Here is a 23,782-nt window from a genome sequence, read left to right as displayed (position 1 = left end):
AACTACTTTTCCTAGAGGAGGAGATGAGTAGGGGTTTAGACCCTGTCTCAGTACTAGTCTCGCAGGAGGTAGGAATGCCACTTCAACAACAAGCGCTCCATGTGCTGAAGGCTGGTAGCCAAGCTATTCTCCGCATGCCCAGACTGGATATCTCGGTTACATGATACTTCCAAGATAATTGCAAAGTCAAGAAAAATTACCCAAAAGCAGTAGGCAAACTAAAATAAGACAACTCCACCACCTTTGCTGAGGAATCCAAACCATAGACGATGTGACAACTCTCACAATTGGAGGGTGAAACACAAAGAAAGCAGATGATTAATGGACCCAAGAAGCAGGCTTGACTGTAATGAGAAAAAACACTCTCCCTGAAAAGCCTGTCCTTGGAAAGCGCATGGCTTTCAGGATATTCAAATGCTAGTGTTAACCCAATAGTATCTGCTGGCAAAGCAACAGGCTTCATGTTTTCATTGATTTTCCAAGCCAGAGAAGCTAGTATTTGTTTAACTGACTCATCAGAAAGGGGAGCAGTTCACACCCGTTCTTCTTCTCTGCCTGCCACAAATAGAAGTTTCGTGTAGCTCAGCCAGAGACGGTAGTTTGGGTGTAAATGTTCCTAGTGACAACAACAAAAAATTAAATCATCAGTCTCAAGCAGAGGAGACATCAACAACAGCACAGTAAAAACAACTGCTAAGTAGAGCAAGTGTTTAAAGATAAGATAAGACATTGGCCCTGCTCTTGGGAGTTGTTCCTACAAGGCTTTTCCTCACCCATAGATGCATCAGCATTTCCCGATCAAGTGGCACAGGGTCACTCTGGCTTCCTTCTGTAATCAGCAGAAACTCTTCAGCAAGGCCACCTTACTGCTTTGTGTGCTGATGCTTAAAAACCCCCTATGTCAATTAACAGGAACTTTTCTCTGTTCTTCTGTAATCAAAACATAACCTTTGGAGTTCGACTACACCTGCTCAAAGGCAACTCCCTGAACATACAATGCCATGTGCTTTCTTGGCTGTCCATGATACGGATCGCTGTATGAGTTGCAGATTTATGGAAAGAGGTCACAGAAAGCAACTCTAGGTCAAAATTGTTTGGTCTTTGGCGGCAGCAGCTCATTAATCAGAGCCATTGTTTTCCCTCTGACACTGTAGAGTCCTACAGAATGACAGAGATATCACCACCCTGTGCTTACGTTGAGTTATGTAGCGAGGGGACATGTCCTTTCTTTGTAACTGGATGACAAGTCGAGAACTGAGATCTACAGCCATAAAATAAACATGAAATCTGGGAAAGGAGGTGGCAACATCTGCAATCATCTGCCACGCACTCAAGCACAGTTTAAAGTATTTAGGAAATGCAGTAATCTCATGTCGATGGAAAAAAGGCTGGGAATGTTGTTATTTCTTGATCCAAATTATGGCAATTCCTCTGGGAAAGAGAAGACCTGGCACATCTCCATGATTAGCAAATATGCAGACCCAGTGGGAACGAGACACACAAAAAAGGAGACCACGCTATGTGCTAAAGACTTTAGGGGAAAAAAAATAAAAAAATGTGAGGTATGAAACTGTCTTTGCCTCTCCCCCAACGTGGTGTCCTGAGAAAAGCTTTAGGGTTGCAGATGCAAGTGTTTCCAATGACTCCCAGACAGGATTACTTCATAGGCGCTCCAGACATAGCTTTCATTCTTCCTTGACTTGACCATCCTGAGGAGAGGGCACATTCTTCAGACAAGGCTGCGAGTGAGAGGAGGAACAAGGGCACGCATTGGTCTCTGGGATGAACCACCATGGGGAGCAGCCCCTGCAAGAGCCTGACATACCTCTCTGCTGGTGGCTTCGGCCCCAAGGTTCACCCTCCACTCTCACTGCAGTCCACCACAGCACGTGTTCTTCCTGCCCTTCACCTCCTCCCAGGGGACTCAACAAATTACTGCTACTCAGTCTTCAGATATAATATAGCATTTATCTGGAAGTGAATCTAGCCAAGATCTCTCTCCTTTCTCCAGAGCACTGGGTAGGAAAATGGGAAGGTAGAAGGCCATTAGATCTGTCTCCACTGGGTCCTTTCCAGGCTTCCCTGTGTCCCTGTGTCAACTCAGAATTGTCACCACAGGTCAACTCCTGGGAGCACATTTGTGTATCGATGGATAGATAGCTGGATATTTTTATTACATGTCAGCCCAACAGTTCTTCATAGCTACAGACAATAAACCATGGATCGAGTTATGATTCCAGCTTGTCAAACCCCTACATTCAGTTCCCTTTAATCTAATCAGAATTGCTCTATACAGGGTAATTTGTATGTGGTGAGTAGTTACGTAGAAAGTTTCAGATGCTAAGGAAGGAATGTTTTAAAACTCTTTTAACTAAATTACTTTATTATTTTGAGTAGCTATCAGCAGATTAGCTCATTTATCAAAGGTGACATGTAAGGCTGAAAAGTCAACAGCAGTAATTCACAGACTTCATGTGTGTCACAGCACAGCAGTAAACACTGTGTTCACTCACACATCAATGGGATTGAATTTGGCACCTCTATATTTCTTTCAAACTTATTTGTTTTGTACAGCTGCAAATAATGAAAGCAATTGTTGTGCTGACTCTATTCCAAGAAGTATTCCCCAACCTGCTCATGTGCACAGAAAGAGTCAGTCGCTATTGAAATCTATCTTGATATGAGCCAGGACCTCTCATGAAGAAACAAGTAGTAAATCTCTATTGATGCAAGCAGTGATTTCTCTCTTGTTCCTACCCAGTTTTAACGTTAATACTGGACTTTTAACCTGGAATAAACGGGCTGCCTATACTCAGGATAAGAGTAAAGCTCTTCAGGCTGGATATTTCGCTAAAGAGAATGGACTTTTTTTAAGTTAGAGCAGTAGTAGAAAAGTTTTCAACAGGTCTTCTATACAGTTTTATACATTTCTCATCTTTTTCTATTGAAGTGACAATAGCCATCAGATTAAAAAAAAAACCCGAATAATTTTCTTTTCTGTGTGGATATGATACAGTAATTATTTTTTTTTAACTTGTTAATCACAACCTTATTGCACACTTCTTGGCAGACTGGAAATATATTTAGTGATTCCTATGCTGTGGTGGCACTTCCCGCAGAGGGAACATGGTGCACCAAGGCAATATTAAAGCTGCATGCCGGTCAGTCTGTTCACAAGGCAGGAGACAGGGAGAACGCAGTGGGGTTTATTTTTCTGAAGGCAAGAAATGGCCTTTAGTTCAGTGTTTAGGAGGCAATGCAATAACCCGTACATGCATCAGCTTATAATTCATCCCGACTGCCAGTAGAGGTCAGACTTTAAGCTGGCAACATAAAATATTAAGGAGGGATTTCCCTTAGGTTTTCCTAAAAGTTGCTGTCAGGAGCGACCATCAGTGGTGAGATGAAATTTTTGCCAGAATTCAATAAAATAGTGCTGGTTTCACACAGGTTGAAAATCTGTTCTGGTGTCTGGTTGTACAGGCACCCAGAGTGTACTGCTAGAGCCACAGATCTAATCTAGTCCCCATCATCTTGAAAGTATAATCATGAAACAACTTTCAGTAATAATTTAGAGCAGTCAGACTTGTTTCTGAATGACAGCTTTGGTACCATGGGAGCTTGGAAAATAACACTCACATAAATTAAAAGCAAACAGATGAAAATGAAAGTTAAAAGAGGTTGGTAAATTAAGTTTCACTTGGCCACACCACACAAATTAAAGCACTGGCCAGTATTAACCCAAAATCCGATCCCACTTGCCATATATACATATCTTTACATAGCTGTTGAGGGGTGATAGCTTTGAAATTCGCCTAGCCTGGCTATTTAAGTTCTTAGCCAGAACATGCATTAAGAGAGAAATTTTGCATGTAACATAAGGTAATATTAACAAATGACACAGTATTTCAAACTACTGAGTCAATTAAATTATTGTACTGTATGTCAGCTTACTCCTTTGACAATAAAAGACGATGATAATTCATCCTAAGACTTTGGAAAAGTGTAAGATGGCTACCCTAGAGAGACATTAAAATGACCAGAGAAGAAGAGAGAGAAGTTACAAAATCCCTGAAGCTTTGGTTTAGCAAAAAGTATGTTTCTTTGAAAGCACTGTACAGTCTCTGCCAGCATTCAGCCTTTGCCTGTAGGCATCAAATGAGAGGAGGATGCTCTCTCACGTCCCTCCTCTAGCATCTGCAGACTAGATCGGTGACTCCCAAGTCCTCCTTCTTGTTTCATCAGCCACTTGCGCATGAGACTGTTGGGAAAACCTCCAAACTAGCTGTACCATGTCCTTAAGCACTGTATAGTACAGAATGTATGTATAATGATCTTTAGAAGATCTGAAAAAAGATGTTTTAAGCCCAACTGATGGGAATTATCAGGATATGCCATGTGGATCCGCTCTGGGTCCTGTCTTTCCTTCCGGAAATCTTTGTACACGGAAATGATTTGTTTGCAGCGATTTGAGTCGGTAGAGCCGGATGAGGCTTAAGAGGGAGACCAACACAGCCCTTCATTTGTTTTCGTTTGGTGAAAACTGTCTAGATGAGACCAACACATTCCTAAAGACACTGGCATGGGCCGTCAATGCATACAGAGTTCAGTAAGGAAACCTGCTAAGCAGCTCACAAGCCAAAGACTAAGGAAGCTTGTCCCTACATCTAAGCTGGTGGCTCAACTCCACTGAAGACAAAAATATTTCAGTGCCACAGAGATGTTTGTTTTTAAGAAAGCATGAGTTTACTTGCATGTTGCAAGTTACTATCTTAGGGAATCATTTTCTCTGTGTTCTTCGATGTTCAGTCAAGGATCAGTAGCCCAAATCTAAGGAAGGGAACAGTTTAAGAAACTAAATACATGCAATTAGATCTCAGTTTTGTAGCTTGACTTTGACATCTCAGGTGTCAAGGATGCTTATATAGACAATCTTGCCTCAATATTGTATGAGTGTTCTGCCAGTTTTCCATGCCTCAAACAAAATGTCAGTATGGTTTAAACCCACATCCCTTTTGCTGCTAATCTGGTTATTTGCCACATTGTTTAACCTGAAGACCAAGAGCTCTTTTGATAGATTCGATACTACTTTCTTGCACAGCACACTGTAATGGGGCCTTTAGATGTTACAATAGTAAAATTTTTGTAAATCGGAGTGCTTAACAGGAGAGGTTGGAATCATGGTAGATCCGATACCAAGGGCAGCTATTTATCTGCTTTTTTCTGTTGCAACTGGTCAGAGTCTAGGGAGAGAAAAGAAAGTCTTCCCAAGGTTGAGTTACATCAGCCTGTGTAATTCATCTCCCGAAGGAAGCAATGATGCCAGCCCTATCTTTAGGAATATTTAAAATTAGACGAGATAAAGCGCTAGGAGATGTCCTTCAGAAAACGTTTGCTGGTGACCTACATGAAGTAATCTCTAAGAGGTTCAGCTGCCACATTTAGGCAGTATTAGGGCCATGATGTTCTGCTGAGATGGCCTACCAGGGCCTGACCTGAGGTACAGGTCTCTTCCCTTTCCAAACTTCTTTGGTGCTACCTCAGCACTGCTGAGATTCAAAGGCAGGGTGGGCGTTCTCAGCTTTGGACTCAAAAGTGTCCATAAACGAAACCTCAAAAGAAGACTATGGCTGTTTTCTAAGAAATGCAAGAGCTGACAGAGGAATTTGGATGAGGTTCTGCTGAATGAGAAGAGGGTGGCTTGCAAAACAACCTCTGACCATGCTCCACAGCTAAATCCTAGTATTGCCATCAAGCAAGATGACTGCCCGCTGACCACCAAATGCTTACGGATTAGCTGCTCAGAGAGTCCGCCTCTTTCCTCAGGCCACATGCCCCAAGGTTTCCTACTTGGAGCCTTGCGGGTGTGAATCCGGCAGTCAGCCCTGCTCCCTGGGGGTGCCGGTGGGTCGTATAGGCAGCATCACGCAAACTCTGGTGGAAACTGGGCAATACGTATTCTCGGGCCTTTTGCACAGTGGTGAATTCCTCCTCCCCATCTCATTCCTCATCCCCAGCCCTCTTTTCTAGGAAAAATAGCAGCTTGCACGGAAACACTTCTTTGTAAAGAACATCTGTGTCCTCCTGTGTGATGAATCACTGACCTGCAGAAGGAGCAGGCCAAGGGAAGGCCACGAGTGGGATGGAGTTGAAATCAGAACAGGGAAGGTGGATGGTCAGAGTGAAGCAGAACAAAAGCCTACCCCAGTTAGCGTAGTTCTATCATTTTTCCTTGAGCTATAAATCCAGAAGCAAATGAGCCAGAGCCTCCAGAGATCAACTCAATTGACGCGCCACACTAAACAGAGATGGATTTGATCAAATCACAGGGATCATATGTGTCAGAAACGTGTAAATGCTTAGTGTCAGTAAAATCTGCTTGGTGGGTAATTACTTTGTTTTCTCAGTTTCTTAAGTTTACCCATTAAGAAGAAATGGGCTGAAACTGACTTTGGACTTGACGCTGGAATCTGTTTTTGATCAGCTCTGTGTTCCACTTCTGTCGGCTTTGTCTGTGTGCCTGTCTCAAGAGGTTTTCCTTTTTTTTTGGTTTGTTTTGAAGGATGGGAGGTTGCTATTTTGGGAGACAAGATAAAAGCTGTTTGCTGGAGATGGGGAGAGAGAACCTAACGATCTCCTTAAAAACCAATCGCAGTTTCAGTTACGTTTCCGCACCCCCAGGCGATGTTATGTTATCTCTTGCCTGCAACCTCCCTGGGTAGTTTGGCCTAACTAGGTCTGGAAGCTGGTTTCCTCACTGGTTTGCATTAAGCTGGAAAGTACCAATCGGACCCAGGGAATTGGCTGCAAATCATTTGTGAAATCCTTCTTAATGACAAACTCCATCAGGCCGTGGAACAGGGCTTCAATCACTTCCTTACAGCTTCCACCGCACTGTTACCCTGACGTGACCCCTACTTCTCCCCTGTTTGTTAGGCTTCTCCGCAGCTCTGACATAATGTTTTTGATGGCAGGGTTTGGAGGAATTCTGCTTGTGGCAAAGCAGGAATCTGCTTTGAATTAGCACTGCACATATTTATCAAGTCTACATAGCATGGCTGCCTGTTGACAAAAGTCCCTTTTTCTATCCCCCGCAGGTTTCCAGATTAGCTCACTTGACCTCTGAAGGTTCGGAGGAAAAGCAGTTGCTGGTGTCCAGGCGCAGCCTCCCGCAAGCCCAGAGGAGGGGCAGCAGGTGGGTGATACACCAGGTGTGATGCCCAGAGCTAAACTTGCTTCTTTAGTGCCAGATCCTGACTTTTGGGTTTCCTTTGAGGGGCTTTGTGGGGGGGTCAGACACTTAAAGGACTCCTTCGCCTTGCTGCCCTGGTGCTGGCTGTATCCTCCATGCTGCTGCAGCTCCTTAGCTAGAGCAGTTCCTTCTCTAACGGGTTGGTTAGGTTGCAGCAGATCAGTTCATCGTCTGGAAAAACTATGGCACGGGGGAGATGATTGCACAGTGACCTTGGAAACAGCAGTTTGCTTTGTGGGATCCTGCTTTTAAAGGTGCTTTCCCGCAGTCACTTCCAAGAAAAGAAAGCATTGCCAGGTACCAAGGAGCAGACCCGGTTTGCATTAAAGCCACCTACGCCGCTTAGCAAAAGCTGGGCAGGAAATTCTTCTCTCTTCATGTCTAAATATTTAAGATCTATTTATTTATTTTAATTCCCGTTGTGCATAGGGATAAAACACAAATCCTTCAAAGGTTTTTCTTATTATGAAAAGCAGCAACAGAAAAAGACTCATCTAAAAATAGCCAGATATTTAGGGCAGCCCCCGGTAGTGGGAGACACAGATTCAGAGGCTTGATTCCACCAAGGAACGTGGTGTCTCCAGCATCCTACGCATGCATCTCAATGACAAGGTCATGGCATCGTTGCGTTGTGACCAGAAACACCATCCTGGCTGGAGAACCTTTCCTGGAAAATTGCATCTAACCCAGCCACTTTCTACACAGAATTTTGCCACAGCGTAATTTTCTAATGAAAAGCTGTTTTGTTATAAAACCCCTAACTGGTTCTATTTTTACTATTGATTTCAAACAGAGCAGAAACGAGCACACCACTGTTTTCTTTTCCTAAAAATCCCACCTCTTCAGCCCAAGAGTTTATTGCAGTTCCTATAGACAGACAAAACGTGGAGTTGCCCCTTGAACAATAAAATTAGTTCTTGTGCTGGATAGTTAACAAAATCAACAAATGTGACTCTAAAAGTAATTAAATGAGGAAAGCAGCTCCTGGTTTTGGAGCTCTCTCCTGACTATCTCTTGCAGAGTATCAGAAGCCCTGGTAAGAAATACAGAACTATATGAAAATGACTAAGAGCAAAGGGAATCATGACAGTTAAGTGAGCACTGAACGAAAGCAAAGTGAAAACTTTATGTCACCAAGAAAGAAAAATGTCACCATTTGGATTCAGGAGGAGAAAAGTACCAAGGTGGGAGACGAAAGAATAATGCAAATGCATGCAGGCAATTAATAAGGTTCCTTCCCATCCTGAATCCACACATACGCAGGCGGCCAGGAAGGCCAATGGCATCCTGGCCTGTATCAGAACTAGTGTGGCCAGCAGGAGCAGGGAAGTGATCGTGCCCCTGTACTCGGCCCTGGTGAGGCCGCACCTCGAATACTGTGTTCAGTTTTGGGCCCCTCACTACAAAAAGGACATTGAGGTGCTGGAGCGTGTCCAGAGAAGGGCAACGAGGCTGGTGAGGGGTCTGGAGAACAAGTCTGATGAGGAGCGGCTGAGGGAACTGGGGTTGTTTAGCCTGGAGAAAAGGAGGCTGAGGAGAGACCTCATCGCTCTCTACAACTACCTGAAAGGAGGCTGTAGCGAGGTGGGTGTTGGTCTCCCAAATAACTGGCGAAAGGACGAGAGGAAATGGCCTCAAGTTGTGCCAGGGGAGGTTTAGATTGGACACGAGGAAAAATTTCTTTACTGAAAGAGTGGTTAAACCTTGGAACAGGCTGCCCAGGGAAGTGGTTGAGTCACCATCCCTGGAAGTATTTAAAAGACGGGTAGATGTGGTGCTTAGGGACATGGTTTAGTGGGCATGGTGGTGTTGGGTTGACGGTTGGACTCGATGATCTTGGAGGTCTCTTCCAACCTTAATGATTCTATGATTCTATGATTCTATACAGCCTTGATTTGCTGCACTAAGATTTCAGAGAACTAATCCCAGTAATGAAATCCAGATCTGAGACTCCGCAGAATAAGCAAAGAGCTTATCAAGGTAGAGCAAGCATTTGCTGGGGTCCTTCCTTGCTTCTTTCAGAGGTCTGTTCTCCCTTATCTCGATTAGTCAGTAAAATTTTTAGTACGGCATGTGAATTTTGGTCGGGCAGATGTGAACTATGTTACTGAGGGATTTCTCCACATGCTGAAGGAAACCAACAGGTTCCTAGCGTCTCTTGCTGAATATGGTGGTATTTGTGCATGATATGTATCAGGGGAAGAGGGGTAAGCGACACCCACTACAGAGAAACAGATACATTGAAAAGGCAAGTATTGCACAGTCAAGTAAAGGTGGTTTTTATTTTTTTTCTGAATGTGCCAGAAGGTTACGCAGATGCCTGGATCTGCATGACCAAGCCAAGATGAGACCAGCCACTAGTCTAGCCAACGACGTGCAATACTTTGACTCAAAGAAACACGCTTGTTTTCCAGCTGGAAAGGGAGGCTGACCATTTTGTTGCACTCTTAAGCTATTGAAATGTTTATATCAATTTAAAACAGAGTCTTGGGGAGAGTACAAAAACAAAGATGAATTTTCAGGCTGAGAACTCAGATGCCAAATTGTAAACCCTTGTCTAAAAGGTCTTAGGGTAGAAACAACTGCACAGCATTAACTGCATAGCAGTGGTTCATACAGGAGCCATAAGAATAAAGATAGTATTCAGGAAAATTGTGAGGCATTTCATTTGGGCTTTACTGCAAGGTCACAGGATGTAAGCAGCTTTGGGAGAAAAAAAAAACCAACAACATTGTTTGAGAGTAAAAAGAGGTGTATGTCAAGCACCAATCCTGCAAACCTTATTCACAAGAGCTGTTGGATTGATATGAACGTCTGTCCAGTGGGAATACTCCTCCAAGCCCAGGTTGACTCCACCTTGCAGTCGAAGATAAAGAGATCGTGACACTGGGCAATGGTGCCATAATTAAGGGGCAGTTGCCACTGTGAGGAGACAGAAACTCTCATGTGCTCACACCACCACTGGGAAGAAGGACAGCAGATCAGTTTTGGTATTCTGAATTTATTTGAGCTATTTTAAAATTACAAGTCCCTAAACCAAGTATGAGATCTGTTTACCTTTTAAAAAATCCTTCTAAAAGGGTTTTGTTATTTTTCAGAGTTTTGTTTGTTTGGCTTTTGGCCATGAAAATATAGTTCCTCTGAAGAGATTTAATGTGATTGTACCAGGATATCAAAAAAGCACGATTCAGTAGTCTGTTACAGGGCTCAGAAAACATGATCCGATTCATACAAGCATAATGGTACTCTCCTGCTGTGTGACCGCCCTACAGCCCCATACCCAACACAGCAGAAGTGCTAATGTTTGAGTGCAATCCCAGGGCCTGATTCACATCAGTTTTACTGCTGTGCACCAAGCGATTTTCTCCTGATCTCCTCAAATACACATGAGCGGCAATGTGGGCCGCACAGCCTGGCATGCGTGCGAGTTAACAATGCTAAGCATGACCTGTTTACTGTTTGAAAATGCGTATGTATGAGTAATTCTCTGTATGATTCATTTAGCTGTCCTGGTTGTTCCTTAGACCAGCCATACAGTTATTTTAGAAGATGTGTTATTTTATTGCTGCAGTGAACAAGGGAACTTTCTCTTTTCCACCGTTTTCAGAAAAATGTGGGATATTAGGAAGGAGTCAAAGAGAAAAAAGGAAAACGTGTCATTTTTTTCTTTGATGTCTCCAGTTCCCATCTTGGTTAGAACCTTCCACGTGTCCTGTATGGACTTAGACCCTCTTGACACAGTCTCTTAAGCCAATGAGTTGCAGTAGGGACTGAATGCAGCTATGACTTCAGTCTCTCTAGCCCTTCCTGGGCGTCTTATTCACTAGTGGAACAAGATCCTTTGCAGCAGATCCAAACTGACTCTTGCACTGGAAGCAGCAGTTCAGCCTCTTAGACATTCCCACTTTGCATGAAGTTCACAAGCTGGATTTTACAATTTTATCAGGTGCCTCCCTATACTGACATGAGATCTCACTGTAGTTTAAAGGGAAAATAAAGCTGCAGGTGTGTTGTTACACAGTAGAAGGATTGCAGAGTTGTAATTCAGATATCTAGCAATAAAACAGAAGGCAGTAAGAAGGCTCGTGTAGGAACCTTCCATTTGCGAACTTCTGCAATATGCTAATTTATCTGTTCCACTGATGATTCCTTAAATGAACATTCATTATTGAAGACCTGAATCCTGAGGATTTGGAGAATAGTAACATGCAGATCTTCTTTCCCCTTCTCATTAAGCCCTGCTTTAATTGTGAGGCTTAGGATCTGCAGTCTTTGCTGACCCCCCAGGACAGCCGCAGGAAGAGGGAGGAAAGGAAATCGTTTTGTATTCAGATCCAAATATAAAATCAGCTTGATGTTCTTTTCTCCCTCATCAAGCGATTCACGTTCCTCCCCCCTTCCGACTTCACCCGACACTGCAAAATCAGTGCACTTTGGTGAGTCCTTAATGCAAAGTCCAAATGAAAAAGTCATCCAAGTACAAAGTTGAATGTTTTTCTATTTAAAATGCAAACAGGATAAAATCTGCAGCTTTAGCTTTTCTGTTTTCTTAAAAGAGAAGGCTGCTCACCCCAATCCTGTGTGGGATTCAGCAAAAGAGAGAAAGGTGCTTTCAGTCACAAAAGACCTCGACTGTCTGATTTTTTGTTCCAAAACATGGTGAGGCTCCTCCTGAAGCTCACAGCTATGGTATCCCAGCCTCGCCACCCTCTCTGTTCCCATACCAGGCCAGGACGGGCAGCCAGTGTCCCACAGTGCGCAGTGAGAGGCTGTCTGGCTTTGAGAGAAGGCAGGAAACATCAGGAGTCACCCCAAGATAAACCTGTTTCCCCACACGTTCCATCTATCTCCTGCAGATCTAGGAGGAACACGTAAGGTGCCGACAAGCCCCGAGATTTTGGCTCCCTCTTAAGAGTTAAATCTATTTTGCTGTGACATACGCTGTTCTTCCCAAAGCAGAGATCAGCTGGTAGCACCTCTAAACCATGGGAAGCTTATGAGGGCACAGCTTTGAGCTGGTGCTTTGGGTGGGGGTGAATTTGCACCCCTCGCCCCCATTCACAGGGGTTCATTGTGCACATGTATCCAGCCTGTCTTTCTTCTCATAATGTGCTTTCATTTCTCCCCATTTTAAAGAAACCAGCGACCACCCCACCCTCTTGTACAACAACTGTAGGGCTATTTACCACTTTGAAAGGAAATCCCATGTCGCAACCCCTAGGAGCACAAGGAATAATGTCCGGAATTCCTTTATCTGTGACTAGCCCTGGCGCACAGTCTCTTTCCCGTCTCTTAAGTATACACAAATATATTCTTTTCTTTTGTCAAGGCAGTGGGCCCAGATTTTAATGATGGTTTATTAAAAAAAAAAAAAGGCTTTGGCAAGACTCAAGAACAAACATTCTCTGACTTTAGGCCCTTTTGTTCTTCAAGGTGAAAAGTGACTATAAAGAATAAGGAAAAATGAATCACTGGTCTTTGCCCTCCATAGTAAATTTGACCTCCACTGTTTTAACAGTACCTAAAATTGGTGTCCTGGGCTAATCAGGGAAGTAATGTTGTAAGTCTTTCTCCATGGCTGCTCTGCATGATGATTTTGTTTAAAGTGATCAAAATGACTCTTTGGGCATTGCAATTTTTTTAACCCTCAGCTCCAAGGCTTCTGTTCTGTTTATGTTTCCATGCCAAATTTTGCCCAACTAAAGGTCATACTGATCGGTTTGTAGAACGATGGAGTAAAAGGCAGTAATGGACACTACTGATGCTGAGGGCAGCGCTCCCCTTGGATGAGAGGATGGAAAGGAGTGAGACATGGCGTGTTCTTCAGTGCCCCCATGCACATGGCCGTTTCCTGCACCCGCCAGGCCTCGCAGCACTGTAACGTGTTCTGCTCACGCTACAAAGAAGAAGACCAGGGGCTCACATCTCTATCTGAGACATCCTCCCAGGGCTGGCAGGTACAGGGCATCTCTGCGATGCTTGTGCCCTTCCATAGCACGAGCTAGAAGCCTACAGGGTTACCCGTGGACATCCCGAGCAGCACTGGGTGCCTCCGCATAGGCAGCTGAATCAGGCGCTGACATTTGCCTCCTTCCAGGCCGGCAGAACAATGCAGTGTGCAACCTGGGCCATCAGCTCCAGGAGAGAGGGGAGGGAAATCTATAGTAGGAAACGGCTGGGAGCAAGGAAGTTGCAACAGAAATATTGGCACCAGCAGTCTGAGGGAGGCGGAGGAGGCAGGCAGGAGAAGGAACCTTTCCAGGAAAAGAACATTTGTATCAGATACTTCCAAAAATAAAATATCATCGTGTTCTAAATATTGGCAGCACTGCTGGCTTGGCCCACCACTCTTTTCGGCACTCTTGCAAATCATTTTCAAAAAAGTGTTTATGATCCTTCGCTTTTGAGTCCTCCCATGCAAAAAGAAAGACACGTGCCAACGGGGGACCACAGAGCAGCCCCAAGTGATTCATGGCACCCTCTTCTCACTGGGTGGTGATATTAGAAAGCTGGCAGCCTTGTTGCAGTACAAATAGCTCACCAGCTGGAGTTTACTGGCTCTTTTATTTATATTCCTACAGCACACAGGCAATGCCAGATGTGCTGTCCCTGATTCATGTGTATTGTGTTTGATGTCTCTCATCAGAATCAACCCTGGGCTAAATCCAGAAACAAAACTGTTTTTAGCGGAGATAAATATTTAGGCAAGTCTGTGATTGGCAAGAACCTGTCCCTCCCTTTGCATGCCCTTTAAAACTGAAATAAAGGTAGCAGCTCAGAGCGTGAGCACATCAAAGATCTTGTCTACACCGGAGGAACGCAGCGTGCTCTCACTGCCGACTGAGCAACTGCCATTTAGAAAGTCTCCAAAGGAGGGGAGAACTTGGCAAGAGAGGGCCTTCCAGGGGCTGAAACTGGAGCATTTACACAGCATTGTGTCTATGTGCTGGACCACGGCATCAAATTAGCACCTGCTCTTATCTGTGTACTGTCAGGCTTTCTCCGGTCTCTAGGGCATGACACACAGTTGTTGATAGTAGATGCTATCACGGACTCTGACAACAGGGGGGGAATAAATTACGCTGCTTGCCCTGCCTTTTGTCAGGTGTGGATGTGTGTGGGTAATAAGCTGACTTTGCATGCCTGTTAGTTGTAAGTCTTGATTTTCCTTTGCCCTCTGTGTTCTGGTCCACAAAGTGTGTATATAACACAAAGGTTTCAGTTGTAGGACAGCGTGTGGAGAGGCTGTATACATGGGTTTTTCCTTGCTTGTTGACAAGCCCACTTATTTCTCCACTTACTGAGTGACCTACACTACGTGAATAAATCCAGCACGCCTCTCTGAGCTTTGTTGCAAGGTCTCCTGAGAATGGCCTCTCTTTCCCACGTTGGGATCTTCCACAGTTCCCACAGCTCTGGCTTGCCTGTCCTGCCCACATCACAGGGGCTGCCTTGACAAGAAGCCTTTTCAGAGCAGGAAGGACGGTCTGGCTGTGCAAGGCTCAGGTGAAGGGACTGAAGGAGAAATTCAGGGTGGCTCTTCTCTTGTTCAAGGCAGCGATTTCATCGTGGCACAGCCCATATGCCAGTTAACCTCTAGTACTATCCTGCTTACAACAAAAGTACATGATACTCTGAACTCCTATGGGAATCGACCTCCTGTGTGAATTCAATTCATGCAAATCAAAGTAAACTAGTCCCTTCCGCTTCCCTGCACTGTCACTTTGCAGTCAGTGATTTAAGGCCACCTTACTCATGACTGGGCTTTTATTTCACAGCTTTATTTGCTCGGCCTTACTTTTCCAGACTATCTGATGAGACAATGAGGAGACGAACCCCTATATTACAAATCATCTAGGCTAATGTTGACTGTAATGGATGACAAATGTCATCCACACCCCCCATGTCAAAAAGGCTCATGACTTCACCAGCATTGTCCCAGAAGGGGAAACCCACTTCTATACAGACGTTTTCTCATTATAAAGTTGCTGCATCACTCTGACTGTTTCAAAGAGGTGAGGCTGTTGTGCAACAAAATTAGAAGGCAGTTCTTAGTTTCACCAACGCAGTGTTTCTGACCGCATGCATGTCTACTCTGAGAAATGCTGATTTTGGATGCAGGTACTATGGGGACTGCACAACCTGACAGTGTCGATATCACTTATAAAGGCAGGCAAGCATCACAAACTTAGCACAAAGTACCCAAAGTCCTGGGTAGGGGGGTTCAGGAATACCCCCCTATTTTGTATCCTGCCCAATATCTGCTTTTGAACGAGGTCAGAAGAGATTGTTATTCCCATCAGAGTGTTGCTGTGTTGAAATGTGGAATTTTTCAGGAATTTTTCATTAACGTTGGCTCTGGCAGATAAAATATTGGCCATGCCAAAGACAACATGCTTGGGAATATGTTGCTCTTGAGCACAAAGATACCGTACCCTTAGCACTGCAGTTCATACAGCAAATGGATTGCCCCAGCTGACAAATAGAATAACAGCCATGAAAACTGATAATGCCCAGGTATTTTGTATTACCTATATATTTTCATCTTAATTAAAATGCCAGAATAGCATATTCCAGTGAAAACTCATTTATGCTGTTCCCTTTTAAGTGAGAGAAACTGCTTGGTAAGAGATTAAGCAATTGTAATTCTAGCTTAGCCTGGAGGTAAAGATCAACTTTCTGCCTGTTCAATAATTTGATCTTTTTTAGATGGTTTAACTACACGTGAAAAGAGCCAGATTATCGGTCACTTATATCCAAAGCAGTGGCTGAATGAGTGCTAAGTGTTTAGCAGCCTTTCCGGGCTGGCTTCACAAACGTACTTTGTTCCAGGGTAAGTGAGGAATTCATGACAACCATCATCCATAAAACCATCCGGTCCCTGGTCTTTTGGCAGTGAGAGGTGCCTGTGACAGTCATTCTGCGAGGCAGGCTTCTCCCTCACCAGCTAGGCACGGCCAGCACACCGTGATACCTCCCTCACCCTCCAGAAACCCCCACACAGAGCTTCAGTGAGACGCTTTGGTTCCTGGGGCATCTTTCTGCACTATGGGCTTCTGTCTCCGCTGCCTCCTGCTCACTTCATTCTGAGAGACTTGCAGCCCCCTTCTTCCTTTGGCAGCCCCTTCGCAACCCCGCTCACGCTCAGGCTGTGCGCTTCTCTCTCCTAACCCTAATCCTAACCCCAACCCTGACCCTAACCCTAACCCTACACAGTGCCCAGGTCCAACACTGACCCCACCTGGGCTCCTTTTGTCCTGCTGGCTTCTGTCCTACCAAGATGCCCCAGCAGAGATGTCTTTGTACCTGCTGGAGAGAGAAATGTGTACTTAAAGTAAATACTTAAAGATCTGCCTGGTCAGCTGCTTGGGAAAAACAAAACGCTTTCCAAAGAGGAACAATGTCTCTTTTTGTCCTTCTTCCCACCCTTCCTCAAGACAAACTCTGAACAAATATTAAAATAAGCATTAGAGGTTTGGTATCTAGGTATGAGAAGATGTGCGAAAGGGGTTGCCTTGTTTGTATGTGTGTGTCCCATGCATCTTTTGTTTTCTGCATGGCTATGCCCATCCTTGAAGGGCCTTCGGGTGTGAAGATCCAATACACTGTGCCCAAAAATGAGAAAATCTTTTGTGGAAACTGATACTTAAACCTTAGCTGTAGGTTTGGGTAGGTGCAGATGTCATAGCAAAACATCCATGGCTGAGACAGTGCCAAAATGGCAATATTAATAATAATAACAACAGAGTGCATTTCCAAGATTAGTTGCGAGATGGCTTACAAAGGGATTTAACCTTGCAACGTGTTTGTGAGGTTGGTAAGTAATTGCTATTATATACTGCTGGAAACTGAAGACAGATAAGATAAGTATCTTACTTAAGGTCATACAGGAAGCCTGCAGCGCGGCAGGAATTAGAGCTCAAGTAAATTGGCTCCCAGTTCTGTGCTGAGCTGCAGGATCTTCCAGGGAAAGGCTGTCTTCAGCTTCCACAGGAGCTAGAAGGAGCTGGCACTAGTGAATATCTGGCGTGGATGGCAGTGCCCTCTCCTCTGAGGGTGGCCAGCAGGGCAAGCACACGGGGCAAGGAGGAGATCAACAGTTTATTTTGAACCCTTGCTGCATGCTGCTCAACTGCAGCTCTTTCCTCCTCCCAAAAAGCGTGCAAAGTTGCAGAACAAGTGACCTCTTAGCGAAGGGGATTTCTCCTTTTGCTTCTCAACTTTGATAAATCCAGTATTCCCTTGCGCAGTCTGATACCTAGAATCACATGATTTCTACTGGGCTGAAAGCAGTAAGAAAACAAATGGGCTATAAGGGTGTGAGGGCTACCTTCCTCCAAGGAGGAGGGGAAACTCCTCCTGAACGTCAGCACAAACACTCAGTCGCACTCCAGGCTCATTAACCAGCTCTCCAAGAAGTACCTCCAACAGAGATGTGCACAGGGGAGACGAGAACAAACTCTCAATCTGGAATCCTTTAACTGTAACAGACACTCAGCAGGGGAATCCATTAGACGGGAGCTGAAAATTAGCTTTGCAAATTTCTCCGTGCCAGAAGACACAGTCAGAATGAAAACCAAGAGGCTTTTTGGAATATAGTTGCAATCGGAGTGACGCTGCATCCATTTGCACCTATGCATGCGTGCGTGTGTGTTTGCGCTTCATTATTCCTCCGAGGAAACCAGCAACCTACCACATATGTGTGGGCCAAGAGGCTGAGGGAGGTACCGCATTAAAAGAAATGCAAGAAAACCTGTAGCCTTGCAAGCCCTGTGCAACCCCCATTTGGGGTTGTTCAGCCTGGAGAAAAGGAGGCTGAGGGGAGACCTCATCGCTCTCTACAACTACCTGAAAGGAGGTTGTAGCGAGGGGGGGGTCGGTCTCTTCTCCCAAGTAACTGGCGAAAGGACGAGAGGAAACGGCCTCAAGTTGTGCCAGGGGAGGTTTAGATTGGATGTGAGGAAAAATTTCTTTACTGAAAGAGTGGTTAAACATTGGAACAGGCTGCCCAGGGAAGTGGTTGAGTCACCATCCCTGGAAGTATTTAAAAGACGGGTAGATGTGGTGCTTAGGGACATGGTTTAGTGGGCATGGGGGTGTTGGGTTGACGGTTGGACTCGATGATCTTGGAGGTCTCTTCCAACCTTAATGATTCTATGATTCTATGATTCTATGATCACTGCCATGCACCTGGTGGTACCCAGGACATGCGAGCAGGCTCTGCAAGCCAGCATTAGCAGGGAGCGGTGTGTTAGACACACCTTTTGGATGGGACAGGCAGCATTTCAGAAGCAGGCGTCACACTCTTCAGACTGTGTGAAGCTGTTTACAGAAGGCAGGGTAACAATGATTGATCTAGTCTCTAATCTTTTTCATCTGCTTGGCTCTGTTCCCATGCAAAGTAAGCGAGAGCACGACATGTCAGTGCAAAAGAGCAACAGCCAAACTCAAATTCTATAGGAGTCTGTCTGGAGGACAGGAGAGAGATTCATTTCTGACAGTTCAGGCCAAGCCTATCATGGTATCCCAGGCCTAATCCTTACAGCCTTAAGGAGCTCAGTATCTTTGTAGCTTCAAATGGCTTTTTCTCCGGTGATGGAAGTGAGAGATGAAGCAAATCTCCTGCAGCTCCTGAGCTGCTTTTTCTCTTCAAAACATTCATCGCCCCATCCCTCCAGGGAGGAAGGGAAGTGCTGATCTTGTGATTTACAGAAGAAGAGCAGAGGCACAAAAGCAGAAAACATACCTGTGCTGCCGAGAGGAATGCAATGCCAAAGTGCCCAAAGCGCTAGAGGTCTGAGTGGGTACCTACAAACTGAAGAGTGCAGTTCAGGCAGCAACTGGGCTGTGGCCCTGAGCAAAGTGTCCACGCTACTTCGTGCAGCGCACACATCTGTAATTGCATCAGCCATTTCCCATCCAGAGATTCCAGGTGTTCCTGTATCATACCCTGCTGCAGCCCCTGTTCTGGAGTTAGTGCTGCCAAAGCCATTGCAGATGTTCCCCAAGTGAGCTCCCTAAGGTATTTGTCAAAGGACAGGGGACCAAACCACATCATGGCTGATGTCCAACCCACCTGACATCCTTGTTGGTTTGGAGCATGGGATCTGGTCAGCAGCCCTCCCAGCATCCCCCACCCAAGTTCAGCCGAAACCCCGCAGACCTGGCCTGGTCTCCTCTGCTCCTGGCCCTCCCACTCGCTCCAAAAGCGCCCCTCAATGCACCACCACGTCTGCCTGAAGCATTTCCACTTCAGGCCCCTGCTGCAGAGAGGCTGCTTGACGTGCAGTATGTCTAACAAGACAGCAGTTCAAGGCAGAGGAAGACATCAAACCTAATTATGCCTGAATCCATGTTCCTGAGAATGTAAAGGAAATGCAGCCAAAATGAACTATACAACCACAGAAAGTTAATGTACGCTCGTTTGTATATCAGACCATTGTCCAGGGGAACTCTCAGTTTCCTCTCGGGATCTATAATGAATAGACCTATAAGAGAATGTTATGGTGGCAGAGATTTCTCTTTTCCTACTATTTAACTTAGAACAATATAGAATCAAAACAAAAAGGCAGCCTTTCAAAGGCTAGCAGTACAATACACACTAAAGGACATCGCTTCGACCGTTAAATGAAAGAGCACGAGAGAGACCTTTGCCCTACGTACGCTGAGAATTCCTCTCGGTTCCTTTATCGTATACCCTGCAAGAAGATCAGCGTACGAGATACCCTCCTTACATCCCACCACGCCCAAGTGTCGCTGCTTTGCTTTCACTACCAGCAGATGTCAAGACCAGAACCGAGATAAGCAGAAAGATTTTAAAACAGGAAAGATGACTAAAGGAATTAGGCTGTTCTGGGCTCTCCTAATGATGCTCTTTAACCCCTTTTACTGTCTCTTTTTAAGTCTGGTTAGCCTAGCTCTAAATTTAAGGAGACTGCGTATGGTGACACCAGACAAGACCAGATATATTGGTCAGTCTGGGAATTAAAGAATCAGCAGCCCAAAATAACGGCCCGGCAAAGCATTAGCTACCTGATTCATCAAGGTGAAGTGTTTATCCTCAACCATAATGGCGATGGCTTTAATGCTGTCAATAATAACTAACTATCATTGCTGCTCTAAGGATGCAAAAGAAATGCATAGAAAGAGTTTAACCACTATATCAGAAACGTCTAGAACCTGTAATAGCAATCCCAGAGCCATAGAATAAAGCCTTCAGTTTTTCCCTCATACAGAGTGTCAAGCACTGGACTCTGGATTAAAGATTACACTTGGCCTTTTCTTCAGGAAAAGGGCTAGTTCATCGATAAGGCGATTTCCACCTTATCAATTACAAAGTGTGGTGGCACTAGGTGTGACCCCGGAAAGGAGCAGCAGCCACCTGGGGAGAAGGGGTAGTGACAGCACCGTTGCTATTTGAATGCACATCCCTCTATCCCCCCTCTGCACAAGGAGAAAATCTTTAGTGGCTTTTTTTTATGCAGCAAACCAGCGCCTAAAGGACATTCTGCAGTAGTGCACAGGCAATGTGAGCTGCCCGAGGTACCTGCGGACCCTGGACCAACTAGTTGTTTACGGATGGATCCTGGTAAGATCCATCCGTAAACATATACAGTTGTTTACTGATTTATGCTGGTAAGAGATGCATGCTGTCAGCTTTGTGTCTCATATTTCTGGCCAAACTGATTCTACCCAGTCATTTATCTTACAATGATTACTCCTGTTTTCCCAAGCGATAGCTGCCTGTTTCTGAAAGACACCTTTATCTTTTTAATGTCAACTATCTTGAAAACAAGATTTTTATGTAAAAATTTCAGTTAAATCAGGAAGATGTTGAGACCAAAGTTTTTAGGTCAAGTGGTCAGACTGAGGGACGTCGCAGGCATAGGTAGGCAGAAAGGCAGAATGTCAAAGTTGCATTGCTCCACGCCAGACACAAATCCCCGTAGCAATTAAAAGTCTACATGAATGTTTTAAAGTACGGTGATACTGTGGTATTGTACAGTGGAAGAGCAAATGGCCTTGAACGGCAGCTATGCAAACTACTTCATGGAAATCAAAACTAGCTCACTTTTAGCTTTTCCACTAATCCCACTTTGAGCACAGAATTTTCATCGTTACTGCCCTGATTTTCTCAGAAGTGCACGACAGGTTTGGCAAATGAAAACCGAGATTTATACCCAGACAAAACTTGTCTCCTTTCCTCTCCTTTTGTCCTTCTGCCAGAAACTCTCCCGAAAGCTGAAGATACTGTCGTGAAGAATGTTAAAACAAATTGTGCACATACTCTTGGGAGGGGAAAAGGAGAGCCTTTCTCTTGGGAGCATTAGTCGGTGCTTGTAGACTTGTGGGATGTCGTAGTGCCTGTTTGTGGCTGCCTGCCCTAGATGATATTGTATACCAGCTCTGACATGCTGGATAGTACATTAGGAAAAGCAGGTTAGTAATTTAAAGTTAATAACAATACAAAAAACACAGTTATGCACAAAATGCAGCAGAGATCAACTTCAGTAACCAGAAGGCGGCACACTACTTCATGATTTATTAAATTCAATTAATAACGGCATTTCACCATGTAGGTTTGAACATTACATTTCAAATGCAAGGTAGACAACAATAAAAAAGGCAAAGTACATGGCTAATTATACCAAATATTTTTATCCTTGGTATAAAGATCACAGTCCGATTAATATATTGCGAAACCCCAAATTTCTTTTAGGGGTCTTTCTAGCTCCTTTTCCTAATCTACCAATGCTCTTCTGATACAAGCCATAGCATATAAATAACCAACTCCACGGGTCTTTCTGGTTGAACAGTCTGTAGACCAGACAGTGTCCCCAAATAATCCCATGCCTCCACAATACCAAGAAGAAGAAATCAGCTTTGTATACACCCTCCTTCAAATGTAATGACAAAATTTCCTGATGGGAATTGCAGTGTACGATACTGTCTGGAGCCAGATGGGGGGGAACCTTCGACACACCCCGCTCAGCAGCTTGCTGTCTTCCTGAATTCACCTTGCCCAGACAGCCCCTTCGTCCCAGGAGTCGTGTCACACTGGGTCTTTTGTTTTGACCTGCACTTTTCTTTCACTGGGGCAGGGTGATATTGCCCAAACTGACCCAGAGAATGAAGCTACCCATGTTTATTTGACTTGGCGGGAAAGCCACCAAATGCGAGCACAGCCTAGAAACCCCGCAGCAATTCCAAGCCTATAAATACATCACACTGAAGACTTGGTTTATCTTCATCTCCTTTCTGGACAAAGTCAGAATCTGATGTATCAGTGGATTAAGTAATAAAACTAACGGGATCATTAGCGGCTTCACGGTAACAACTGGGCCTTACTTTCCCGGAGACCCATGGTACCACTATATTTCGAAAAGTCGTCGCTGAGCGGGATGATGAGCTGTGAGAAACACATGGCTCTTTCAAAGCGAGATGGGCCAACTGCATTGAGATCACAGCCAGAGGATTCCCAGCTCTGCCCCAGGGAAACCCTCCCCATTGCGTGCCCCGCTCGGTTCATGCTGACATAGGATTCTGGGGATTAATTACTCTCTCTGGTAATTCCTGTAGGGCCAAACCCTCTTCTCTTGCCTTAGCTGTTGCTCCATCTTCACTCAACAGAAAATTTGCCAAGACTGAAGGAAAGTTGTTTTAAGCATGAGAGCCTCCAAGAGGCTTAGCAGAATGGGATCTTTAAAGCCAAAATAAATGTGAAGGGAGAGCGTACACTGGAGCATTCAGGAATAGCAGTAGGGGTTGTCGTGCTGCCTCACACAACTGGACGTTGCTGCAGTCTCGGTGCAGGGGCCACAGACTGGCTTCCCTTCATCATAGGAAAGTAAGCAGGTTACTCTGCTTTCTCACACTGAATTTTTACATCCAAAACAAATCAGGATTTTCCAGCAAGATCAGTAAAATCTCTACCTTTATAAAGCACGCAGTGAGAAAGCAGCTTTCGGTCAGTTCTTTTCTCACTCAGATTCTACCACAAAATATATAAACATCCATAATAAAATAAATGTTCTCGGTCACACAAAGGCAAACTCAAAGACAGGCTATTGTCTTCAGCCAAGCTACAGCTTTAAACCTGTGTAACTGAGAGCAAAGCTTGTCCCAAGTGCATGAACACAAAATGAGAATAATCCAGACATCATCCATTTGTAGAGAAAAAAATGTGGCAGGCCAAAAGGTTAGCCGATTCTCTCTGCTTCACACCATGTAATAGCTTAAATTGTGTTTAAAAGGCTCTCAGGGTGACATCATTGTTTAGATTCACTTGAATCACCCTTTAATTGTAACAGTACAAAACCCTTTTAACTAGCCAAATTTGCTGTTTAGCTCTGTCCTGCTGTGTCATGCAGCAAGAGCCGATACAACCTCCTTGCCTCATGTACATCCTGAAAGCGAGCTGGGAAAAGCATTTCTCCCCACACCTGGGTGCTGCATTATTATTTCCTCTGATATTCCTCATGGGTTGAGGAGCAAAGTAATACTTGTGCTTTTAAGTAGTGGATGCTCATG

General features: G+C 44.7%; 1 protein-coding gene across 1 annotated transcript in view; it reads right to left on the bottom strand.

Annotated features, from left to right (window-relative positions):
- LOC103917156 (vascular endothelial growth factor receptor kdr-like) overlaps positions 1 to 22,760 on the bottom strand; it is a 131,883-nt gene extending 109,123 nt beyond the window's left edge. The window contains exon 1 of the mRNA XM_009324265.1: positions 22,601 to 22,760. Within this exon, the coding sequence (XP_009322540.1) occupies positions 22,601 to 22,760 (160 nt within the window). The remainder of the gene's footprint in view (positions 1 to 22,600) is intronic.
- Between the last annotated feature and the right edge of the window lie 1,022 nt (positions 22,761 to 23,782).

This window comes from Pygoscelis adeliae, unplaced genomic scaffold (genome assembly GCF_000699105.1).
Source record: "Pygoscelis adeliae isolate BGI_AS28 unplaced genomic scaffold, ASM69910v1 Scaffold465, whole genome shotgun sequence".
NCBI lineage: Eukaryota > Metazoa > Chordata > Aves > Sphenisciformes > Spheniscidae > Pygoscelis > Pygoscelis adeliae.
Note: the sequence above shows the minus strand (reverse complement) of the source record. Positions and strands in the feature narration are given on the sequence as shown.